The 12,401-nt window shown below is 33.2% G+C and overlaps 2 protein-coding genes across 9 annotated transcripts in view; one reads left to right on the top strand and one right to left on the bottom strand.

The window, feature by feature from the left end:
• The window catches only part of LOC126879091 (uncharacterized), a 67,673-nt gene that overhangs the window by 12,774 nt on the left and 42,498 nt on the right, over positions 1-12,401 (bottom strand). The gene's annotated exons all lie outside the window — the stretch shown is intronic.
• Positions 3,799-12,401, top strand: part of LOC114327996 (zinc finger protein 239) — a 44,784-nt gene continuing 36,181 nt past the window's right edge. For 2 of the 8 annotated variants that reach the window (XM_050642010.1, XM_050642009.1), the window contains exon 1: positions 3,799-4,241. In XM_050642010.1, the coding sequence (XP_050497967.1) occupies positions 4,121-4,241 (121 nt within the window). In that variant the 5' untranslated portion in view covers positions 3,799-4,120. The other 6 variants (XM_050642007.1, XM_050642006.1, XM_050642008.1 and 3 more) reach the window with 5 other exon arrangements.

Here is a 12,401-nt window from a genome sequence, read left to right as displayed (position 1 = left end):
CATCCGAGCGTGATGACGTAATCGATTATTTTTTTTAAATGGGAATAGGGGTTCGTGTTGTAGCTTATTTACAAAGGCGTTCAATTATCTATTCAGTATTATAAACATTAATATCATTATTTATACAGGGAGGCCAAAAAAATTTTTGAATTAAATTAATTGACGCAAGAAGAAGAATGCATGTAATTTATTTAACTCAAAATACATTCTATTGCTGTCAGAAAATAGAAAAAAATGTTTATTTTGCAAATAAACATTGCTTTTAGCTTAAATTAAATGTTCAAACTGCCAATAGGTAGGAGGGAGGCTGTTTGTGATTTAATTTAAGCGAAAAGAAATGCTTATTTGTGAAATAAACCTTTTCTTCTATTTTCTGACAGCAGTACAATGTATTTTGAGTTAAATAAATTACATACATTCTTTTTGCGCCAATTAATTTAATTCAAAAATTTTTTTTGGCAACCCTGTATAAATACCTAATGATAATAATGTTTATATTACTGAATAGAGAATTGAACGCCCTTTCAAATGACCTACCACACGACCCCTATTCCCATTAACAAAATTATCGATTACGTCATCACGCTCAGATGGATGACGTCACTAGTAAGAAATATATGCCAAAAAATTGTAATTTAAAAATAAAAATCGACCTCTTTCGGGATTTTGCTCCAAAATCGTCCGTTTTAAAGAAATGAATTTATTCCATAATTTAGCCCCTCTGTATAATCTACTATAATAAATCTTTCATGTCATCAATTATTTAATTATTGATAAATAATTAGGTACTTCCCTAAAATTTTAATTGAAAATTGCAGATTTTTTGGGAAAACTCGGATTTTCTGAGTAAAATTTTTGTTGAAGGAAATCGGAAAAAAATAACTTTGTGCAGAACTAAATTACGGTGAATTTTTATTTGAGTGTTTTTGGCTCAAAGGAAAAATTTTAGGAGTTACAGACCACTAATTGAAAAATAAAGAAGATTTAGAAGTGCTAATTTGTTTATAAATAAAATAACACACTTTCTGCGGACTTGTCATACCCCATATTACTAATAAAGTAACGCATAAATTCGTTATTTCGTAAAGTGGTTACTTTAAGGAAAATTCCCGAAACACGTCGATTTTTATTTTTAAATTACGGTTTTTTGGCATATATATCATACTAGTGAAGTCATCCATCTGGGCGTGATGACTTAATCGATGATTTTTTTAAATGAGAATAGGGGTCATATGATAACTCATTTAAAAGGGTATCCAATTCTCTATCCAAGAATATAAACATTAACATAATTATTTATACAGTGTGTTCAAAAAACATTTTTTAATTAAAATAAGTGAGACAAAAAGAAGAATATAATGTAATTATTTAATTCAAAATACATTTTACTACTGTCAGTAAACAGAAAAAAATTTTATTTGACAAATAAACATTGATTTTCGCTTAAACGAAATGTTCAAACTGCCAAGCGACAGGTGGGTGGCAGCTTTAACATTGAATTTAAGCAAAAAACAATATTTATTTCTCAAATAAACATTTTTTTCCTGTTTTCTGACAACAGTAAAACGTATTTTGAATTAAATAAATTACGTACATTCTTCTTTTTGTTTCAATTATTTTAATTAAAAAAATGTTTTTTGAACACCTTGTATAAATAATTAGGTAAATGTTTATATTAGTGAATAGAGAATTGAATACCCTTTCAAATGAGCTATCACATGACCATTCTCATTTAAAAAAATCATCGATTACGTCATCGCGCCCAGATGGATGACGTCACTAGTATGATATATATGCCAAAAAATCTGAATCTAAAAATAAAAATCGACCCGTTTCAGGATTTTTCATTAATGTCGCTGGTTTACGAAATAATGAATTTATGCGTTACTTTATGGACGCACTGTATATGCAATCTTAAGATTCGATTTTAGCAATAAAATAGCTGGTAAATAATTTTTCCCAACAATGGCATTTTTTCGATAATTTTCCCAGACTATCAACAAGTTCCAATAAACGGGAGCGCCAACCCAAATTCTGAGCAGTCTCAACATGATAAGATTAATATCCCCAGTTGTAACTAATATCGAAATGAATAAGAATCGCTATATTCTGCGGCTGTCATGGCGGTGTCGAAATGAAATTGCGACTGTCGAAATGAATTAGAATCAGGGCCCAGGTCACAGCATAGAAAACGCAACAGCAGTGACACACTAGTAGGCGGGAAAAGTTCGCGCACTATTACGGCGCAGATCGTCGGCCATTTTGTGCGTAGTACCAGACAATGTAGAAAATCGACAGTGTTGCCGATTTGTACATAATTATCAGATTTACTTAACTTTTATGACATTCTGATAATATTAAATATTTTTTAACATAATTTTATACGTATGCCTGTAAGAATTATGTCAATAATTGGGACATAACACAAAATATTGACGATGAATGGCGATTGTATTGTTAATCTTTTGCATACATTCCAGAAATTATTCAAAAAGAATCTCTCACGAGTAATAAAGTTGGTGACATCGGCAACACTGATGAACTAACACATCACATCACCACTGAGATGTACTACGCGAAAAACGGCGACCCTGTACTTTTCAACTTCAAAGGCGGCATCAGGGAGTGTCCTTGCTGGTTTCGTTTATTATGCTGTGACCAGGTTCTTTATACGATCTTTCAGTGCTCTAATGCTGGCCTGCTTTCCAGTGATTTGCAGCATGTTTACTTGAACTAAGTTCCACCTGTCTGGATGCTCGAACGGATTCTGGCCTACGACTTCCTTCAGCAAGAACAAATCATCTTCATTGCTGAAGTGAAGTCGTTTTCTGCTATTTTCCATTGTTAAAAACAAAACAAATGCCTTTAACCTTAAAACTTAAAATAAAAACAAGTGCCACGTGCGAAATGTTAATATATACCTCTATGGTGCGAAATAACGAAATAGAAAAGAATTGACAGACGACAAACCAAACGATGACGGTTTGCGTCTGTAATCGGGTAAGCTCCGCTTGTGCATTCGGTAACTTTCGGCTCGATAGGGATGCGTATGAACCTAACGTACCAGCCCGTAACCTTAGGTAATACGTATCTCGATACGGTAGTTCAACCATTAATGCGCAAGCGTATATGTCAAAAAGATGCGTTACGTTTACGTATTTGTGTGCACAAAAACTCCCTATTGTCTTTGCAAAGAGACGCTAATTGTTTCCGAACGTCTGCGGTCCCTCCGGTGAGTACCGATCCCACAAGGACAGAAACTATTTTTCATTTATTCATTAATAATAAATGAAAAATTTCTGCCCCTGGTAGGATTCGAACTCCCGACCTTTATTTCGAAATTTACCAAGTTAAATAAACAGCAATAAAGTAATTAAAAAAAAACAAAAGTTTATAAGTTAGGTTAAGGGTAAAACTTTCAAATTGCATGCAAGCCGGGTTGCAAGCTGTAAAAGACCATGCAATAGACTTGCATGCGAGAAATTGCAGCAAGTTTTCTTGCAAGCTGTAAAGCGGTCTTAACAGTTTTGCACTGAAGGTGCGATATATTTATGTAGAAATGTTTTTTCAACTTTCACAGTAGAATACCTCAATGACGTATCATAAATTAAATTTTTATTTTATTTTTTCTGATTTAACTATTGTTGCAGATTCAGGAGCTATGAGCATGAGCTTAAACTCAGATCATAGAATCCCAGATGTCTGACGGTTTAAAACACACAGATATAGCCGGATAGCCCTGGTAGATACGGGCACTCAACTGAATGGAAGAAGAAGTAGTCAGTTGACAGCTGAACCCTGTCAAACATCTGTCAAATGCTCAAAACTCAAATCGACATACGTTCTGGGCTTCTGGCTTTAAATAAAATTAAAATAAGATGTTTAATTGTTTAAAATATTTAGTCTTTTGAGTATTTGGACCACAATTTTTGCCCTTCAATTTCATACAAAAAAATGAAGGTGTATGGTACCGAGGTAGTGGCAAGTAGTGGTATTAGGTATCACCAAAGAATATATTATGTAGATAGAGGATAGAGGTATCACACATGTTTTATTGCTATTGATTATAGTAAATGGTTTTGTATGCTTCCAATATTTTTATTCAGTTTATTTGTTAACTATGGAATTTAAAGTTGAAATCAAGGAAGAGTTTGTTCAATATGACCAACAAAATAAGGAGACTCAGCTATGCACATCAATAGATCTGGAACACTTCAAAAATCAATCAGAAGATAGCTCAGGTAACAGAAGGAATATCAATATTACTTTCCAATGCTTCTCATTTGTTTCGAGCTCCCGTCATATGTCCTATTCGCGGTGTGCAAGTACTTGGAAGGGATACGTTAAACGATTGTGTGCAAATAGTGGAGAAATATTGCAACTTTCTTAAATAATTCATATTGTCAATTGAAATTGTTAAATTGACGTACATTTCATATCTACTGTCATTGAAAAAGAAAAATTATATGTTGCTCCACAATATTGATATATGCAATTATTATATAAAGGTAAATTTAATTAATTATATTTTGCTTGCAGTACTGCATTTTAATAACTAATTTTATTTACAGTAGACTCCCGTAAGTTCGGCCACCTCGGGACCGGACTCTAGGCCGAACTTAAAAGTGGCGGAACTAACCAATGCTTATCTAAAAAATGCTTATTTATTGTTTGTATGGATCTAGCAAAAACAAAACACTTGTACATTAAGTAGAAGACAACACAGATGAATAGTCTTGACATATATTTAACATAATATATGAAAAGATAACCCTTACAAAAATACTATAAAACAATACTTACAGAACTCTAGGCCTAATAAAATTTAAAAATATTATTGCACATTGGTGGTTTGGCTTCTTAAACACTTAAAAAAGTCAGTAATTTTTTTCTGAATTTTCTTTTCTAATGATGTTTGATGTGCAAAGTGTATGACTAATGCTCAGAGAGCCGGCCGGACTAAGCAGAGACCGAACTAACCGAGGCCGAACTTATGGGAGTCTACTGTACTACATACAATTGTTTACGTTTTAATAACATAACCTGAATCTTATTTTTTCTTCATATTATTTTTTTGGGCTATGGCCTTGACAATTATCCAGTAACCAGGACTAATTTAATTGGCCAATATAATTAAAAGTGCGAATAAAGTTGCAGAGCGAAGAAATAGGTGTCGCTTTGCTGAACTTGCACGACCCCAATATTAATATTATCAAAGAATATAAATACTCTCCTAGAACAAGAGTTTAAATGAGACAAATTGTCAGGTTTATTTGTCACTACAAAATACTCCCCTAGAGGACAACTGGATAAACTCAAACCATAGCCAAGGGAGTGACAGCATAAATTATTATTAGGCTTGGGGGAAAGTGGGAAAGGAATATGAACTGAGCAATTATTTAATTTTGCATCCAGATCAAATAAAATTTCGATGCCATTGATTTGTAAACTTTTTCACAATAATATCTTTATTTTTAATATATTAAATTGTTACATTTATAATAATTTAATAACTTAAAAAGGTATGAAAACGTCAATATTAAAAGTATTTATTTTTTTATTGCATATAAATAAAATTTTATAACTTTAAATTAAAAATGATTTTGTTCCAACACAACGAGAAACCGTAACTCTTTATTATAATTTATTCCTGCCTAAAAATTCATCCACGAAACTTTTTAAAAAAATTTCAAAATACATTCAACCAAAAATTTTAACTTTGTCAAGAGTTTTTTTAGTTAAACTTTTTAGAACATTTGTGAAATTATTTCATTGAATAATTGTCCTGTTCAAAAAAGTATTCAATGAAACTATTTCGTCTATTTCTATTATTTTATAGTATTTACACCGACTTATGAGCTAATAAGTGCAGGTTTCAATTAGCAAGAACAAAAGTTAATATTTGTTCTCATTGTCTCTATAGTCAGAAACTGCACTGCTGTGCTTGCAGTTTTATTTTTAGTAAGTGTTTATACTTATTGATTTTTAAAATTAGAAAATCCAAAATAATATTTTATAATTTCGAATTTTCAAATTGTAAAAGACAATTCTTTAGTGTATGTGCTAAAAAGCATTTCTACCATAATAACCAGATCAGGAATAGTGTTAAAAAATTCTCGAGAATGAAAAATCAGAGAATATTCTTGATATGGAGAATTTTCTGAGAGTGAACCCTGACGCACTTAGGGATATTGTTGAAGATGAAATAGGGTATTAAAAATCATGAATTATATACAAAATTATGACACTAAACAATAGTGTTCTTTATATATAAACAAAATACAAAAACAACAGAGAACACAAAATTTATTTGATAAAAAATGAAAGTTTCTTCTTAACAACAAATAATGCAAGTAATGGATGTGGTGATTTAATCAGAAAAATATGAGGCCTCAGGTTCAGAATCTATTTCTATCATTAGTTCATCCTGGTCATCTACGTTCTGTATTTCAATGTACTGATGAGAAGTTGTGGGATGTTATTTTTCACGAGTCGTCAGTTCAGTCATGGATTGGTCTACGTCTAAAGGGGCATTTAGACGGGCTAGCTTTTGAAGCAATATGTTGCCAAAAATATAATATATTTGGTATGTTTCTGGCAACATTACAGCCATCTAATGAAAATATCGCCATTTGGCTGAGCCATGTGGCCGAAATCTTACTGATATTTGAATACTATTGCAGTGCTGATGAGTTGCCAATAAAGTCGAACTGCTGTGGAAAATTTTGCATGTTGCTCTGTATTTCCTCTTTATTTCCTGTACTCTGTTGAAATTTAATTCGGTTTTGTCAAAAAATACAAAGAAAAGATGAATATGTGGTCAAATGAATCACAATGCTTGTTAATGCAGTCCATTAATGCGTCCAGAGTTGTGGAACTTGGCATACTTCTGGAACTATGAGACAAATGAAAGAGTAGTGCACCCTGAATAAATACATTAAACAAAAACTGTTAGTATATATAAATAACAATTGTTAATCTTGTTGATATTGGTATTGTGTTTCTCATGTTTGATCTTTCTTCTCTATTCTTGGCCATATCATATATTTATTAATAGTTCGAAATCGCTTTTTGATATTCTGGTAAAATTCTTAAACAAAATGTTGTCTAGCATTATTTCCATAGTTAAATTACTCATTGTTTCACGTTTGCTTAGAAAAGCCGTATCCACATTTTCTGTTTTTCATTTTTCTTTTTTATGTATTGTCTTAGCACGATTAAGGACGAAGCAACTCTCAAGAGAATATTCTCTTCTTACATCACTAATCAGGAATTGTTTTTTCATCGAAACACCTTAGAATTCTCTCCCAGTGACTGACTTTTAATTGATTTTATTAATATTTTATAAGAGGATATCGCTATAATCGCTCCGATTCCACCGTCAACAATACAGACCACGGATAATCCAACAGTACAGAAATCTACCAACGTAGATGGTAATACAGATGAAACAGACTTAGTTCGTATTATTAAAGCCAGAGATCGCGACAACAACAGCCGCGACGTGACTGACAACACGGTAGGAACAAGTCTGCAACCCAACACCCATGTATCTCTGGGAATAGCCACGGAAATCTTGCGGGTAGAAGAAGAAGTAGTGACAGATGAAGTTTTTGACAAAACAAACGATGATGTGACAGAGACAATAAATGAAAATAAACATAACCAAAATCAAAAATATGAATGGAAGAAGGTGCTATCCAAGAAAAAAAAGCATCCCTCACGTAAGGATACTAGGCCCGCTCCTAAACTGGGCAGAAGTAATGACTGCACTCTAAAAGCCGCAATCTCATGTCCATTGGAGTGGATATTTATCTCCGGTCTCGATCCAAAGACTGAAGCCAAGGATGTCAGGGAGTATTTAGAACAATTAAAAATTACCAATGGAATTCAATGTTATAAACTACGGACCAAAAAAGACAACCACTGTAGTACCAAAATAGCTTTGAATGGGGTTTATGGAGACTCACCACTGGAAAGTGTAAGTCCTGCGCAAGACAAAAATAATATAAATTATAATAAGACATTTTATTCAAAATTTAGTTTTAAGGTTTTATTTATTAATGTTTTGTCCATAAAAAATAAGATTAATGAGCTGGAGGCTTTCATGACTGGGAGAGAACCGGATGCACTCTGTCTGGTTGAACACTGGCTATCAGATCTGGATTACAGGTCCTTAAGAGTCTCCAATTTTCTGCCAGCTTCAGCCTTCTGCCGAACAAACTGTAAAGGAGGCGGAGCAGCCATTTTAATAAATAAAAACATTCTCTTTAAAGAGTGGCATAATGTAAAAGATCTGTCCATACAGGGACAAATTGAATTATGTTGTGCATATATTGAAAAATATAAGTTATATTTATTAACTGTATATAGGCCTCCGTCAGGCTCTTTTAACATTTTTATTGAAGTACTGGAGGGAGCTTTACAATCACTTAACCCTACTAAGAAAATCTTGATTCTTGGGGATTTTAATATTCATTTTAATACAGATTCTCCTCACTGTACAGAATTATGTAACCTAATGCATAGTTTCGGTTTTCATCAAAATAATTTCGAAGCCACCAGACAGAAAAACTGTCTCGATAATGTTTTTTCCAATTTGGATCCACAGGACCTTCAGCTACAAGTTGTTGATCCTGGTATATCTGACCATAGAGGTATATACCTGGAATTTACCTTAATGGGAGGAGAACAATTTTCTGATCCTCAAAAAGTGTTTTTTAGACCCATCACTGAGAGAGGAAGATGCTTGTTCTTCTCTATGATAGAGGACATTTCATGGGACTTTATTAAGGACACTAATATGAATGCGAATAATAAGTTTTCCTATTTTGTTCACATCATTTCCAATGCATTCTTGACCTGTTTCCCGGAAAAGTCTTACTCTAAAAGAAAGGGTCAGGCGGGTGTGGTGAGTTGGTTTAATGATAGCTTGAGAACAATGCGTGATAATATTCATTTTTTTATAGAACTTAATAAACAGCTTGATGCACCAAATTACCTACAGGAATACATAAAAAATATTAAAAATGAATATCGGAAGGCAATAAAAGCAGCAAAGAAAGCTACCAATGACCAACTAATTTCAAACTCTCATAACCCGATTAAAACAATGTGGAATATCATTAATGAGTATAGAGGCATCACAAAAACTGAAACTAATTCTAATATAACACCTGATCAATTTAATCATTATTTTTTAAACATTGCCTCCGAGCTGCATAGCCGTACTCCTGCACCCCACAATGACCCACTCAACTATGCACCACCTTATGCTGAACATATGTTTGAATTCCAACCAGTCTCTTTTAATGAGGTAAGAGATATTGTGAACTCTCTCAAAAATAAAAAAAGTAAGGACCCATTTAATTTAACTGTCAGCTTAATCAAAGGGATAAAAGATCTAATAATATGTCCTCTGACCAAGCTCATAAACTTACGTATAGCTGAGGGGGTTTTTCCTGAAGTTTTAAAAACTGCGGTGGTCATTCCGGTTTTTAAAAAGGGAGAGACAGATCCAATGTCTAATTACAGACCTATCTCTCTGTTACCTATATTCTCAAAGATATTTGAAAAATGTCTTGCTGGAAAAATAGCAAGTTTCTTTGAGTCTAACGGGCTCTTCGTTGAATCTCAATTTGGCTTCAGAAAGGGTTTGAAGACTGTTCAGGGTATTTTGAATATTGTAACATACATCCAAGATGCTTTTGAACAAGGTAACTATGTGTCTTCCAACTTTTGCGACCTAAGTAAAGCCTTCGATTGTGTGTCCCACGAAATTCTTACTGCTAAATTGAGTAAATATAACTTCTCAATCTCCAGTATATCATTGATAAAAAATTATTTGACGGACCGCTGCCAGAGGGTGAGATTTGCAGGTGTTGAATCGGAGAGAGGATGCTTGCGCATAGGAGTTCCTCAGGGCTCTGTGTTGGGTCCCTTATTATTCTTGATATACATCAATGATCTACCACTTTCATGTCAAACTGCGCATTTCACTCTCTTTGCAGATGACACAACAATCTCATCCTGCAGTAAGGATTTGGTAACAGCAGTGGGGAGTTCGTGGGGTTCAGTGTCGGAGGCAGAACAATGGTTCCATTCTAATAGGCTGTTTCTCAATACAACCAAAACACAGTCCTTACTTTTTTCAACTAGAAATATTCCTGATGAACTGGACAATGCATCCTGTGCTAAATTTCTTGGTGTTTTGCTGGACCCTGGTCTGATATGGGATGCTCATACCACCTCTTTAGTGGCAAAGCTATCATCAAATACATTTTTGCTTCGTGGACTCTCATCCTGTGTTTCCGCTTCCATACTAAAGCAGGCATATTTTTCTTTGTGTCACTCACATATCTCCTATGCTATTCTCGCATGGGGCCATAGTGCAGGAGCGAAGGATGTATTCAGACTGCAGAGAAGGGCCATTCGCATTGTCGCAGGCTTGCCATATAGAGCCGATTGCAGACAAGTTTTTATAGATTGGAAAATATTAACATTACCTTGCCAGTATATATATGATAATCTTATATATGTAAAATGCAATATGCATAAATTCCAGACTCATGAACAGATTCATAATATTAACACACGCTTTAGAGGGAACCTTGCCCCAAAGTTTCGTAGGTTGGAGAGGTGCAGAGATGGCCCATCATGTCTGGCTATACACTTCTTTAATAAATTACCCCTAATAATTCGAGAACTGCCCTTAGATACATACAAAATAAAAATCAAAGAACTTCTTTTGGTGGGTGCTTACTATTCTCAGGAGGAATATCTCGGGGCTACCCTGTTGTGATAGTCCTACAGCTCTCTTAAATGTTCTGTGTGCTCTTGTGTTTTTATGCTAATATTCTAACTTTGTGTTAAGTATTTAGACTAGGTGATAAAATTTTATAGATTTTACTTATTAAGTGTTAGCTTGCCAATGTATTTCAATGATGCATTTTAACAGACTTTGACTTATGTAAATACTTTGTATATTGACATCAATAAACTGAATTGAATTGAATTGAAAGGAGAGTTCTTTTGGTTTGTTTTCTGGCCTTGGTTTGGAACCTTTAGTTTGAATTATATTATTATTTGTAGATTTGTACACATTTAAATTGAAAATTTGAATCACAATATTGTTTATGTAGTTCTAAAAAATTCAGTTATTAAAAGTAAAAATAATATTTTATTTTTTACACAAAAATTTTGAAAAGATGCAAAAATTTAAGGGATTTAAGGCAAGTATTGTATGCACACAATCACATGGCATTTAGGTAAGAAAATAAGTATCAAACATCTAAAGAAAATGGCTCCACTATTCCATATGTCAGAAGCAAGCTTGTTGACGAGGAAAATTGCAGCTTCAATGGTGACGAGATAGTGCAAGCTATGTAGTTGTTGTCATGTGGTTATTCCTCCATAGCTTCTACTCAGTGGGAACACAAATCCTATGCTGAAAAGTTACAGGGCAGTACTCTTCTACTTACGTTTATTCTTTGATATTATACACGGATTATACAGGGTGTAACAAAAATACAGGTCATAAATTAATTCACATATTCTGGGACCAAAAATACTTCGATTGAACCTAACTTTCCTTAGTACAAATGTGCACCTAAAAAAAGTTACAGCCCTTTGAAGTTACAAAATAAAAATTGATTTTTTTCAATATATCGAAAACTGTTTGAGGTTTCTTATTGAAAACGGACATGTAACATTCTTATGAAAGGTACATCTGAAAAAAAAATTATAGTGAAATTTGTGTACCCCATAATAATTTTATAGGGGTTTTGTTCCTTTAATCCCCCCCAAACTTTTGTATAAGATCCAATTAAATTATCATTGTGGCACAATTAGTTAAACACAATGTTGTTAAAACTTTTTTGCCTCTTAGTACTTTTTCGAAAAGTTAGTTTTTTTTATGTAAACATTAAAAAAGAAGCCGCATCTCGATTAAAACTGGTTTATAAAAAAGTACTAAGAGGCAAAAAAGTTTTAAAAACATTGTGTTAAACTGTGGTACTACAAAAAAAAAAGAATGTGTGTGTACTTTGTACGCACGTAAGAAGTTATACTTCTATTATAATATAATTTCAATAAAATAAATGTACCTACTTAACAGTTACAATACAAACAATTAACAATAATTACCAAAAATGAACCAAAACTTAACAATGCCAAATATTAAAAAAAAAAGGTATGAATCGTCCGGGATTTGAACCCGCAATCTCGCGATTTTTTGATCTCTGGTCCAATGCTCTACCAACAAGGCCATCAAGTCGCATGTGACTGGCTAAATGACATCCAAGTCTATGCCATAAAAAAAAATCAAGCCGCATGCTACTTAACTTTCAGATATACATAATTATACATCACGGTGACAAGTGAAATATAAAAATAGATGTTTT

Source organism: Diabrotica virgifera, chromosome 1, assembly GCF_917563875.1.
Source record: "Diabrotica virgifera virgifera chromosome 1, PGI_DIABVI_V3a".
In the NCBI taxonomy this organism is placed as follows: Eukaryota; Metazoa; Arthropoda; class Insecta; order Coleoptera; family Chrysomelidae; genus Diabrotica; species Diabrotica virgifera.
Note: the sequence above shows the minus strand (reverse complement) of the source record. Positions and strands in the feature narration are given on the sequence as shown.